Genomic DNA, 14,590 nt, shown 5'->3' with positions numbered 1-14,590 from the left:
TCCTTGCAGTAAGTCAGATTTGTTCCCGGTACATGTTGGACTCCGGCAGGGCTGCCCTTTATCACCGGTCCTGTTTTTTCTAGGATTTCTAGGTGCAGCCAGGGGCCAGAGGGTGTCCGGTTTTGGGACCACATGATTTCGTCTCTGCTTTTTGCAGATGATGTTGTCATGTTGGCTTCATCGGGCCAGGACCTTCAGCGTGCGCTTGGACAGTTTGCAGCAGAGTGTGAAGCGGCTGGGATGAGAATCAGTACCTCCAAGTCCCTGGCCATGGTTTTCAGCCAGAAAAGGGTGGCATGTCCCCTTCAGGTTGGTGGAGAGCTCCTGCTTCAAGTGGAGCAGTTCAAGTATCTTGGGGTCTTGTTCACGAGTGAGGGAAAGATGGAGATTGAGAGGCAGATAGGTGCAGCTTTTGCAGTGAGGCGGTTGATGTACCTGTCTGTTGTGGTGAATAAGGAGCTGAGCTGCAAGGCGAAGCTCTCGATTGACCGGTCGATCTACGTTCCTACTCTCACCTATGATCATGAGCTGTGGGTCATGACCGAAAGGAAAAAATCCCAGATACAGCGGGCCGAAATAAGCTTTCTCCATAGGGTGGCTGGGCAGTCCCTTAGAGATAGGGTGAGGAGCTCGGCCACTCGGGAGGAGTTCAGAGTAGAGCCGCTGCTCCTCCACATTGAGAGGAGCCAGCTGAGGTGGCTCGGGTATCTGTTCTGGATACCTCCTGGACGCCTTCCTGGGGAGGTATTCCGGGCACGCTATAAATGATAATAAGTGTTCTCTTCCTGCTGTCTTCTCACATCAAAATCCTCCAAAATATTTGCTTAGAACTGTTTTGGACTGTTTTGCTTTTAAACTGTGTTGATCTGTTCATATTTATCTTCTGATTCTGACTGCTTGAAATTAAAAATGTCTTAAATGTAGAGGAAGTAATGTAATGCAAATTTCTTCAAATATTTTCGGATGAAGAATTATACTCATCTACATCTTGCCCTTAGAGTCAGTAAATGTTTAGCAAATTTGTATTTTTAGGTGAACTATTACTTTAATCAAACTGATTAAAGAGCATGGTACCCATTGGTATTTTTTTTTTTTTTAAATTGAGAATTAAGATACAATCAAATAAATATAATATAATGAATGTATTTAAATGAAAATAAATAAATAATAATTATATATATATATATATATATATATATATATATATATAAACCAGATTTCTGGATCTTAATGCTTCTGTGACCTTGTATGACTGTAGTTAGAAATAAATAAGGCAAACTCAACGATCTGCATCAGCAGTTCATTTCAACTTGTTAAAGTTTCTTTGTGGATTGACATAGTTTCCAATGACAGGGTCATTTTTTTGGTTCCCAACTCTGTGAAGACCAAACACATTTTGTTTTGTTTCTCTCTAAGCCTATTATAAGCCTGATCCTAAATCATTTAAATCATAAACTCATTGCTGAAGGACTTTTAAGCAGCACCATCTCACAATTATGAGCCCAGTCAAATGACTGCGGTCGAAAAAATCAATTTCAATCCCTTGAAGTTCTTCCCCAGGATTACTGAGCATCCTTCACTGCTGACTGCTCCAAACAACAGCATGCAGTCCAGAAGTAATTGTGGAAATATGCTGTTCAGCTTATGGTGTTTTGGACTAAATACAAATCATTGACATGTTTGGCCATTCATCATGACGTCTGGGATTAGGTAGTGAAGAGTGGTCAGACGGCGGAAGCTCTGATAACCTACGTGCAGAGAGACAAATTAAGGCAGCACTTCCCACCTATTACATCTCCTTACAAAAAGAAACCAATGAGACCTTGCATTTTCTAATTATTACAGCACATGGTTCAATGTCACAGACAAATATTGCAGTACGCTGAAAATTAACAACCATATTGGTTGGCTATGGGGGGCAGGATTCAACATTAATGGTGGACAGCAAATGATGGCCGCAGAGGATTTTGAGTTTCTGAGGGTAAAACGATTAGACAGTAATGAGATGTAAACAGTCACTCAACACCCTTAAGAACTCACTTTCCTTCAGATTCCACATACTAATGTTCTGCAATCCTGTTGATGATCAATGCATACCTCAGGCTGCAACTTACTATTCACATTTTCATCTTACAGTTATTCAAAAAGCTTTAAGCACGAAGTTTCCATGATTTTCAGTCACTCATGATTACTGGATGAGTATTTTTTTTTTATCTTTTATACAGACTGCACTCAAGAAGAGCATTTTCTAGTCTGTGCGATATTTTAGAGCTGAGAATAACCAGAATCATATGTTCAATCAGGACCACTTCCGTCAAGTATTTAATGAATTATAATTCCTAACGCGATGCTCGATTTCTACAAAAAAGTTATGAAAACACAATTTTTTTTTAAATGTCCCATTTTTTAAAATGTTTTCAAAACGTTTTTTTCTTGATTACATAACTGTTAAGAGAAAATTTAGCACTTTGCAAACATTATTTGCAAACAAGTATTAATTTATGTATAAAAAAGTTACATACAGGTGCATCTCAATAAATTGGAATGTCATGGAAAAGTTCATTTATTTCAGTAATTCTACTCAAATTGTTAATACTTTTGTATTAAATAAATGCAAAGGTTTCCTGAGCCTTCAAACGGTCTCTCAGTTTGGTTCACTAGGCTACACAATCATGGGGAAGACTGCTGATCTGACAGCTGTCCAGAAGACAATCATTGACACCCTTCACAAGGATGATGAGCCACAAACATTCATTGCCAAAGAAGCTGGCTGTTCACAGAGTGCTGTATCCAAACAAGTTAACAGAAAGTTGAGTGGAAGGAAAAATTGTGGAAGAAAAGATACACAACGATCCGAGAGAACCGCTGCCTTATGAGAATTGTCAAGCAAAATCGATCCAAGAATTTGAGTGAACTTCACAAGAATGGACTAAGGGGGTCAGGCATCAAGAGCCACCACACACATAAGTGTCAAGGAATTTGCTGAACCACAGACAACGTCAGAGGCGTCTTACATGGACTAAGGAGAAGAAGAACTGGACTGTTGCCCAGTGGTCCAAAGTTCAGATGACAGGAAGTTTTGTATTTCATTTGGAAACCAAGGTCCTAGAGTCTGGAGGAAGGTTGGAGAAGCTTATAGCCCTAGTTGATTGAAGTCCACTGTTAGGTTTCCACAGTCTAAGATGATTTGGGGTACATTGTCATCTGCTGGTGTTGGTCCATTGTGTTTTTTGAAAACCAAAGTCACTGCACCCTGTTTATCAAGAAATTTTGGAGCACTTCATGCTTCCTTCTGCAGACCAGCTTTTTGAAGATGCTGAATTCATTTTCCAGCAGGATCTGGCACCTGCCCACGCTGCCAAAAATACCAAAATTTGGTTAAATGACCATGGTGTTGGTGTGCGTGACTGGCCAGCAACTCCAGACCTGATATTGTCAAGAGGAAAATGAGAAACAAGAAACCAAACAATACAGATGAGCTGAAGGCCACTGTCAAAGAACCTGGGCTTCCATACCACCTCAGCAGTGCCACAAACTGATCACCTCCATGCCACACCGAATTGAAGCAGTAATTAAAGCAAAAGGAGCACCTACAAAGTATTTAGTACATGTACAGTAAATGAAAATACTTTCCAGAAGGCCAACAATTCACTAAAAAAAAATGTCTTATTATTATTATTATTATTTTATTGGTCTTATGAAGTATTCTAATTTGTTGAGAGAGTAGATTGGTGGGTTTATGTTAAATGTGAGCCAAAGTCATCACAATTAAAAGAACCAAAGACTTAAACTTCAGTCTGTGTGCATTCAATTTATTTAATGCACGAGTTTCACAATTTAAGTTGAATTACTGAAATAAATTAACTTTTCCTCGACACTCTAATTTATTGAGATACACCTGTAAATGTCCAACTAAAATGTTTTAGAAGAAAAACAGATGATGTATAACCCCTTTTTTTGTGTTAACACTTTAAGAACATTATTAAAGACCAGCTAACTTTGAACGAATGTTCTATTAACGTTACTGGAAGAGCGTTTTTTAATAACTTTAAGAGATCCTTGCCAGGACATTAGACAAAGTACTGAGAACATTCCATGTTAGCTGGAAACTTTCACAACATCTGCTGGTTTCCCATCCAAAAGTGGACCACAGGTCTGTTTTGACAGAGAAACATACTATACTAAGAGCAAATGCAATTTAAATTGTAAAAACGAAGACGTAGAAAAATAAATGAACTTATCAACTTTTTTAATTATTATTTATTATTAATCCCAGAATATAGATGGCAATCCTAATTTTGGAAGATCTGTGTGAATTTTACAGGAAAACATACAAATTACTTATTTATACACCTGGTCAGTTTTCCTGAAAAAAGTGTTTTTACCATCAAGCTTTTGTTTGACACAAACTTATTAGAAGTGTTACCTTTCTGTCCACACATGCGACTGACCGACCAGCCACACGATTGGCAACATCTCGGTTTTCATTAATGTCATCATTCAGGAGATCCTCAAACCGGCTGTTACGAAACTTAAAGAGCTTGTCAGTGTATGTTGTTCTCCCTGCATGAAATGACATGAACAATTTACATGAAACTAACATCCATTTACTTTAGCATTTCCTTCAGAGCCTTGTTTATGGAACCATTTCATACCAGAGAAGGCATTATTAGTGTTAAGGACGTAAATTTCCTCTCTGCCATCACCATCTATGTCACATGCTGTCACTCCAATGGCATTGCCCTGTCGATCTCTGAGTGCATAGTATGGAGAACTGCGGTTGTCAACTGCAATGTTAACAAGCCTCTTCTTAAAACTGTCATACTTCAACACCAGATTTGGGCCATTGTAGCTAAAGAGAAAAAAAGCAGAACATTTGTGTAACTGTGTAATTGTGTAAATAAAAAAAGGCCATCACTATGTCTTGTTCATCAGTATGTATTGTTCTCCAATACAATTTTTCATATAAAAAGTATTTAAATATTAGCGAAATAAGTCAACAAAAAACAAAGCCAGCGGGGCAGGAAAAATAAATTTAATTCAGGATGTATTCCCTGAAAATTCAACTCAAATAAAATAAAAAATACCTTGAAGGGTTAATGTATAACCATATTCAATTTGGTTTTTTTTCCAGTTACCAACGAAGGACCATCGTTTTTGGTGTATTTCACTGACCTAAAATTACACAATTCCACCTCGGCTGTCATTTAATTGAAGGAGAAACTGATCCTAGTTTCCCTAGAGATTTGATTCTGTCAGTTGCACTTAATTTCATTCTTGAACACAACTCAAACAAAACATTGAACTCTTCAATAACATCTATTTTCATCAACGTAAATTCAATAAGATCCAAATCATTTCACAAATGGTTTACCAATAATCCTTAATAATTGCTTTGACATTTCTGCTTCTCCTAAAATATCACTTTCAAGCCACAAACTGAGGTAATGTTCTTGGCCAGTGCATCTGTTCTGTCAATATCGCAAAAATGTAAATTCACTCAAATAACACAAAAGCAGCATATAACTTCTAGAAAGTGATAAAGTATTTTACCTAAAGAAACATAATGTCATAAATGCTTCACTTTATTATACTGCTGAAAGCAATGCATGTGATCTGAAGACTATACTCACCCTGAAACAAAGATCTCCAGATCTCCGTCTCCATCCACGTCAGTGACAGCCACGCCATAGTTGAGCTGTGTAGGGTTATTCTCATAGTCCGGCGGGAAAACACTCTGAGTTACCGAGGCAAACATGGGTTCAGTCCGCTGACCCCAGGACAGTCCCAGGACAGACACACCCGTAGTAAGCAGTAATATCCATGCTGACATTGTCATCTGTGAAATTCATTGGGGGATTTTTTTGTTTTGTTTTTGTTTTTTAGAAAGAAAAACATCTTTGGAAACAAACTAGGACAAGATCACATACATACTCACCTCCTGATCTGTAAAAAACTCTTTCAAAAAGGTTATGACTCTGAAGTGAGAGGAACTGTAAAACATCCTGAACTGAGCCACACATTCGAGAAATTGCACTTTCATTGGGTTTTAGGAGGCTGAATGGCTTTCTACAGTGTTAAGAGGCAATTACCTTCCCGGCATTACACTCACAGCACAGAGACATAAATACAGAGACTGCAAACATGTGACAGGTCAGAATGGACCAAATTAAGATCTGAGAGTAGAAGCTATCTCACTGCACATGGGAAAGACATTTAAGACAGCAAAATCAATATGTGACAAAGAGTATGAGGACTGTAAAATATCTGTCCATCTATCCATTTAAGTATCTGTCTGTCTGTTCTTCTATCTATCTATCTATCTATCTATCTGTCTGTCTGTCTGTCTGTCTGTCTGTCTGTCTGTCTGTCTGTCTGTCTGTCTATCTATCTATCTATCTATCATTAAATCGAATTAAGAGAATGTAGAACTCACTTGCATGTTTATTATCTATCCATCAATCTATCTATATGTATGTCTATCAATGAATTAACTAAATTAATTAAGAGAATGTAGAACTGACTTGCAAATGTATCCATATGTTGTTCCGATAACTATAATTTGTTCACCATTCAATATTGCAAATTCCATGTGTAAAAATAAAAGTAAATGCAGATGTAGCCATAGACAACGAGGCCCCAGTTCTAATTTTAAAATAATAAGTCCACCCATTAGTGTAAAATCTGTTATAAATTACAAACCCTTATATCTTTTTTTTTTTTTTTTTTTTTTTTTTTTTTTTTTGTGGAAAACAAGTAATTACCTAAAGCAGAATATACAAGCAGATTTCATAGCAGGAAACAGGGAACCTTCTGGAAAAGTTAAAAACAAACTCTCTTCCAGTTTTTACTAGAATGTTCGTTCAAATGTATGTGGTCTTTAATGATATTCTCAAAACATTCTAAATCATTTATGGAATGTTTTTCTGAATATTTAGTTGGATGTTTATCTAAGATGGTTGAGAGAAAAATTTAAAAATTTACATTCTCATATTGTTTGTTTGCACTTTGCACAATAATAAAATTGAACATTTCCCTTAATGTTGTCTTTAACATTCACATAACCAATGAAATAAGAATTGTTTTCCTTTTTATAGAGAACATTCAGAAATAACATTTCCAGATTATGAAAAATACATAATTATGAAATTATTATGAAAAAATATTATCAAAACATTCTAGAACATTGTTAGCTGCATGGGTTTTATCCATATGATTAAAGTGGTAAAGAAGCAAGATTTCAAGGTGAAAAGCAGATTAAATTTCATTCTGTTCCTTACACAAAGATAAGGTAAAAACATTTTCATTTTCCTACATTTTCAGAAAAAAACATGGTCTATGGGCTACTGTTAAGGGATTTTTAGTAATTTTTAGGAGCTTGACACTCTGGGTAACCATCCACTTATGGAAGAGAACAGCTTGGACATTCTGCTGAAGATCTCCTTTGGTGATCCACGTAGGAAAGTCAGGTTTGAAATGACATGAGGGTGACTAATGTCAATAATGAAAACGGAAAAGGTACTTGTACAGTAAGTATATGCCAGGACAGAATCCATTAACTTATGGACATTACCTTTGACCCTATAAAACACAACTTAATGCAATGTGTAATTCAAAAAACAGGTACAACACCTGTGAAAATTAAATACGGAAAATTCCTTCATATTAAAACAAAACATTAGGCCCTATTTTTAAAAAGGGGCATTCACACCATGGACAATAATTTTAACTAAAGATAGATGGATAGATGGATGGATAGTATTATCATTCATTTAAAGGAATAGCAAAGTCCAACCACAACTATAGCAATAATAACATACAATATAATTGGAATCACTTTCAAAATGATTTTTTTCCAGCTAATGAATGATTAAAAAATAAATAAAAAGAATTCAACCACCAATCTGAATCCACCCTTAAAAAGCTGAAGCATTTAAAGTGGCGGGCTTCTAATAAACAGAACATTACTGTTCCTTGGTGTAGACTGTAGACACTAATATAGATATCTTTAAAGGTATTTATATAGTTTTCTTTCATGTTTTACAATGTAGAGGAAATTTTAAATCTGAATTCAGAAAAGGTATTTGTGCAGTATATGGCAAAGAAAGAGAGATGATATGCTCAAGTTGGTGAGAAACACAAAGTGGGGGGAGAAAAGTTCATGTATTTGCAGTAATGATTTCAGGAATATAGATGTCTCTGCTCCACTAATCAACCCACTAAACTCTAACATCAAAGCCATGTAATTAATTTAGATTAAGGTTGGCTTAGTATATGCTCCTCTGCTTGAGATGAAAATGCTCAAACAAGCATTATATTAGTCATATTTCTGGACCAAAGGTTTGAGCACAGTGATTATTTGAATGTTAATGACAGAATGCATAGCCAGACTGATTAAGCATAGGTTGTCACTTTGTTCTATCCTTTCCTATATTATAGCATTATCCCTTTTATATTAATAACTCAAAAACAGTAAAAGCAGAGTAAACATTTCGTTTTATTGTAATTTATTTAGTGTTTATAGCTTTACACTCCAAACGACTGGATAAGTATGGAAGCATATGGGTAGCATTATTCAATTTGGGATGTAATATGCATTTCTGTATTTACATTTACATTTTCCAATACATTTGTGCAACGTTTGGTGCAAAATTAAAATGAAAATTAAATTATATAATTTTCATTTGCCGTTTCCTACACCAGTTTTGATATGTAAAATGAATATTAATTTTAACGCTTTATAAGTTGCAAAATTAAAATGAAAATGTATTACAGAAATGATTAGATATGTCTAACATGTTCAAGCAAAAACTGTGGCAAAATGATCATTTAAATGCTATTTTTCTTAAATGCATTAACATTCACAGTCAAGACACTTACGATTGCATTTTCATTCAATGACCCGCAATGAATGTAGCAAAATTCAATGTGCACACTGAAAATGCATTCCGAGCCGATCACATCTCCGCCCCCTCCCGCCCTGTCAATCACTGCGTGAACAAGGCGGGGCTTACAGAAGGTCAAGAGACTCAAGTGAGAGAAGAGGATTCAAGTGAGAGAACATGGACAAGACAGATGGTCCATGTATGTTTTGATCATTTCAGTTTATGGCTTCAATATTTCATTCACACTTGTGGACGGAGCTGAAACGCTGCTTTCATCTGATTGGTCGAATCGCTGCGCCTTCAGCTCGGTCTTTTTATTCTTTCAGGCAGAATAAGAGTCAGTGCGAGTGAAGCACTTTAATGTCTGAAACCACCGCTCACTGTTAATTAGCATAATATTTGAATCAGATGTGGCCGGGCACATAATTCGTGCTGTCCAGACCTGCAAATTATTTCTAGGTTGTAGTATTGTATGAATATTGTCCCACTGATAAATACAGTGCAAATAGTTCCCTCTCTTTGGATAAAAGTGAAGTGGAAATAAAAATCAATAATAGAATGAACATTTCCATGTCTGTAACATTTACCACTCTCATCTTTTAAGTCATAAGGCACTAGGTATGTGTGTGTGTGTGACATTAATAAATAATTGTAAAAATTAATATAGTTAAATTTCTAAATAAAAATAGTAAAAATAGCTCTATGCTGCTCAGTGCTCCTGTAGCCTACCCCAGAGCGCCCTCTCGCGGCTGTAGACGGTAATGTTTTCTCTTGGTCCTGAATAAATGCGACTTATATATGTTTTTTTCCTCGTCATGACGTATTTTTGGACTGATGCAACTTATACCGAAAAATACAGTTAACATTATTATTATTATTTATTATGAGAGTAATTGACACAGACTAGAACTTAAATGTTTCACCCAATTCAGCTCAGATCTTCAGACTCATCTGACTCGTGTTGCTTGTATAACTGGCCAGACTTACCTTCTCAAAAAATCCTATTTAATTTTATTTAATAAATGTAACTCTATTTATTTCCACTTCACTGTTATCCAAAGAGACAGAACTATTTGCGTGGGACAATATTCATACAATAATTAAACGGGGTCTCTTGCAGGTTTCAGCAGCACAAATTATGTGCCCAGCTACATCTGATTCAAACATTATGCTAATTAACAGTGAGCGGTGGTTTCAGACATTACAGTGCTTCACTCGCACTGACTCTTATTCTGCCTGAAAGAATAAAAAGACAGAGCTGAAAGCGGAGCGATTCGACCAATCAGATGAAAGCAGCGTTTCAGCTCCGCCCACAAGTGCGAATGAAATATTGAAGCCATAAACTGAAATGATCAAAACGTACACGGACCATCTGTCTTGTCCATTTTCTCTCACTTGAGTCTCTTGACCTTCTGTAAGCCCCGCCTTGTTCACGCAGTGATTGACAGGGCGGGAGGGGGCGGAGATGTGATCGGCTCTGAATGCATTTTCAGTGTGCACATTGAATTTTGCTACATTCATTGCGGGACATTGAATGAAAATGCAATCGTAAGTGTCTTGACTGTGAGTGTTAATGCATTTAAGAAAAATAGCATTTAAATGGTCATTTTGCCACAGTTTTTGCTTGAACATTTTAGACATATCTAATCATTTCTGTAATACATTTTCATTTTAATTTTGCAACTTATAAAGCGTTAAAATTAATATTCATTTTACATATTAAAACTGGTGTATGAAATGGCAAATTAAACTTATGTAATTTAATTTTCATTTTCATTTTGCACCAAACGTTGCACAAATGTATTGGAAAATGTAAATGTAAATACAGAAATGCATTGCCATTTTACATATTGCATTGTCATTTTGCATATTACATCCCAAATTGAATAATGCTACCCATATGCTTCCATAGATAAGAGCATGAACACCAGTGCTCAGAGAGTACCATATGTACTGTCATCTGTCATCGTAATATGATGATGTAAAAGCTTCTCGGATGAGGTGAGAGCTGGATGTGTTCCAAACTAAAAAAGTCTTCACAGCTACGGGGTCATAAATCCAGACACAGATAGGCAGAGGAACCACAAAAAGAGGTGAATCTGTCCTTGCAGCAGCTCTGCATCTCAAGGAGGCAGTTTGACTAGAAATGATGTGATCAGTTTCATCTTACTGCAGCTATCATCACACAGCACAGATGCTGCAGTCACAACAGAGATGTAAGATAATATGCATTATGATGTCACAGGAGCATTTCTCCCTGTACAACTATTAAATCAATCTGCAATACTAAACTCTTTGACTGTGATCTTCAACTTGTAAATAATATTTACTCTCATCTTGTGTGTGTATCCATGCACTTCGGCTCTCCGATCGGACTGCGACAAACACCAGCACAGTCATCAGCACAGTCCCTCAAGCATCTTTCAACTTACACAATAAGACACTGCTTTAAAGTAAACTTTAAGAAAATATACAGCTTCTCATCTTTAAAAGTATAACAATCAAAGTCTAAATGAAGATGATGGAGGTTTCCTTAACTAATGAACTGAATAAAGTTTTGAAATGGTTTAAAAAAATAAATAATGAAATACATTTGAAAATAAACTAGTAATAGAAAAAAAATTGTACTACTACTAATAATAGCCTAATAGTTGTTGTTATTGTTATTATGAATGATGACGATGATAATGATGATTAAACCACGGATGCAAAGCAAAGCAAAAAATAACATAAAATAAAATTAAAATCTTACAGGAGGCACATGAAAAACATTCTTTTGATGTTTCGTATTTGTTTAAAAAGTCTTTAAAATCCTATTAGCAGAACAAGTGAATATATTAGTAAATTAAGACGAAAGAGCAAAAAGACCTGAAGCTGAGCATTCTCATATGATCTCCAGAATATTTATCAAAACAGTTGTCTCGTCTCATCTGGTCGACTTAAAACATGTAATTAGATGCGCCGTTATAGATCAGATCAAAGGAGCCGCTTTAACTTCAAAGATGCTGCGGTAAATATAAAAGCAGCAGTACTTACATGAATGAAAGTCCAGCGCTGCTCATAAATGACTTCCCTCTCAATAGATTAAGATTCCCTATGGACCTTGAGTATGTCTCTCAGTGATTTTACACAACTTCCCATCATTTGCTTTATGAAATCTGCTGTGTAAGAATCCATACAATAGCAAGCCCCTGCACTTAATATTTAAAGGGGGCAGCCAATGTCTGCGTTGGAGGGCGGAGCTAAGTCTGCTGAATAAACAGAACCTTAGGCTTCTTACTTAATCATTTATAAACACGGATTAAACACACAGTAGATGAATTTAGTTTCATGAATTTTAATAATTGTAATATTTAGAATAATTTCGATTTGAGTAACTCAAAGCCTAAACATAGAAAAGAAAACCTAAATTATGTTACTTTGAAAAAATAAGTTATCTTACATAACGTGCATCCGACCCTATTCTTTAAAAAAGAGCTCTTTTTAATTTAAGAAATTATTGCCACTCTGATCAACTAACCATTTTATGAGAACATTGTATGGATCCATGCCATTTAAAGTGACGGCTCATCTCCAGTCTTGAATGGTGGCAGAAGTCCATCTTCCTACTCCTTTAATTGTTTCACTGGTTTAATGCGTTAATTTGCAACAGTGTCCTTTACTACTGTTCTAATTTTCCATTGCTGGGTTTCTGCTCCATTATGATTTGCTCTCTGTAGTTTTCTATGAATTTCGGATTTGAGAAGTGAAAAGCACCTGCTTGGATCTAGAATTTGGTTTAGCCTTTTAGCCAAATCCATGCATCGCCTACAGTACAATACAATACAATGTCCTTGGCAGATCCTCATAGGCTTTCAGTGTACCAAATAGCTGACGGATGCCATCATGTGTCCCCTGCTCTCCCCAAACACACCATCATCATTGGCCCCCACAACACATTACACTACAGGCCTAATCTATACAGATCCTATAAAGAATCACTGGCAAAATGAGTCCCACTAGGGTGAAATCAGGAAATGTGACAAAGCATTAAATTAGTTTTTTTCGGATGAGAAGATTTTGATTTTCATAAAGTGATTATATTGATTTAAGTAAATAGTGTTGTTCACAAGCTTTCGTATTTACATTTAGGAAACTTTGCTAAAGAAACAGTTCATTTAAAATTATGATTCACATTTTGTGGAAAACTGATGACTTTCTTTAAAAATATATATATATTCTTAAGTTAATATGTAGTGATCACTGTTTTTTGAGAATCTATGATTTGCAACTGAACTATTTAAACTCAAATATTTTCAATGAACCAGTTGTTTCAGTTCATACAATGACCTGAATGACTCCTCATATCAAAATATATATATTTTTTTATTATTTATATTTAACCGTCATTTACCGACATTTTATAATAGTTGTATTATAATAGTAGTATAATATTACTAAGTAGTTTAATAATTATAAGTAGTATGATATTACATTTAGGCTTAATGTAAATGCAGATGGACCAACCTTATAGAGGTAAAATGATTTAATAAAAGACAAATAAAAAAGGTTTTCTTCAGATGTGACATTAATGACATTAAAATTTATGTAAACATATTTTAGCAATTTGTAGGCCACTGTCTGTATGTGTATATATATATATATATATATATATATATATATATATATATATATATATATATATATATATATATATACCTCCAGAAGTCTTGAACTTTAGCATGAGTCATATGGATCACTTTTACGATACTTTTATGTTACTTTTTGTCATTAAAGGGTGGCCAGGATATTCTTTCTAAAAATTTACTTACACAATATTCAAGACAGAAAGTCATATGGGTTTGAGATGACATGAGGGTGTGTAAATGATCACAGGATAGTCATTTTATGATAAAATATCCTTTTAAGTTTTTGGCTCACCTTGCTTGCCCTTTAGTCTAATAAAAATTAAAAGCACAGATTAGATTAATTTATAGGATTCCGGCAAGTAAAACACTCTAAACTGGACTCCCCTCTGATATGAGAAATCCCCTTTAATTACCAAAGGGGGAAATAAAAACTCTAAAAATGGGATTAGACTTATTTTTAATACTTATTCCTGTTTATTGCAGTGATATTTAATCTGCTTGTATGCCTATTTTTCCACTCTCTCAGTCTAAACATCATCATTCAATCCTTTAATTTAAAGTATGAATATGAGATTTATTTTCCGATGACATGGAGCATAAATCTACTTTGCTGTGTGATAACAGAGGTGATGTCCCCTATATTGATTTTGAGCATAATAGTGTTGGTTCTTTACAGCTGATCTGAAGAAATATTTGAATATGCTCTCTCATGGTATCCAGCAGAGGGATGAAACTAAACCGAAACAACACGCACTTCCCCCCTTTGCATTAGTTTAATATACAGCACTGCGAAGAGTATGTTCATAAATAAATGAAAGAAAAAGAAAAAGAAAATACTCAAATCTCACTAGGGTTTTAAAACCTCAACAGTGTTTAACTGTGCTCAAATTTGACAAAACACCAAAGATGTAAGAAATAAGAAATATAAGTATGTACAATTTCAAATTCAGTTTATTAAGTCTATTTTGACAAACCTAATAAATCAGTTATGTTTTCTGCAGATGCATCAAGCCCATTCAAACTGACAAGGAGCATGTGCCAATTGATTTTTAATTCAACTCTTGTATACTCTTATAT

The 14,590-nt window shown here is 35.2% G+C and overlaps 1 protein-coding gene across 1 annotated transcript; it reads right to left on the bottom strand.

Moving 5' to 3' along the window:
• Positions 1-177: 177 nt before the first annotated feature.
• LOC113113226 (cartilage acidic protein 1-like) lies at positions 178-5,869 on the bottom strand. The gene is made up of 5 exons (XM_026279391.1): positions 5,634-5,869; positions 4,656-4,852; positions 4,452-4,563; positions 566-736; positions 178-439 (listed from the first exon to the last, which is right to left on the bottom strand). Exons 1-5 carry the CDS (start codon positions 5,837-5,839, stop codon positions 178-180), a joined length of 948 nt encoding a protein of 315 aa, XP_026135176.1. The 5' UTR covers positions 5,840-5,869.
• Positions 5,870-14,590: the final 8,721 nt, after the last annotated feature.

This window comes from Carassius auratus, chromosome 13 (genome assembly GCF_003368295.1).
Source record: "Carassius auratus strain Wakin chromosome 13, ASM336829v1, whole genome shotgun sequence".
Lineage (NCBI taxonomy): Eukaryota > Metazoa > Chordata > Actinopteri > Cypriniformes > Cyprinidae > Carassius > Carassius auratus.
The sequence above is the reverse complement of the archived record's forward strand: the minus strand, read 5'-3'. Positions and strand labels throughout refer to the sequence as shown.

Bases quoted from the DNA above. Each gene is read 5' to 3' on its own strand.
- LOC113113226 (XM_026279391.1), bottom strand. From the start codon at position 5,839: ATGACAATGTCAGCATGGATATTACTGCTTACTACGGGTGTGTCTGTC. The intron at 4,564-4,655 runs GTATGAAATGGT...CATTTCATGCAG, and splicing joins CACTAATAATGCCTTCTCTG to GGAGAACAACATACACTGAC. The intron at 440-565 runs GTATCTGGGATT...TCACCACAACAG, and splicing joins AAAGCTTATTTCGGCCCGCT to ACAGGTACATCAACCGCCTC.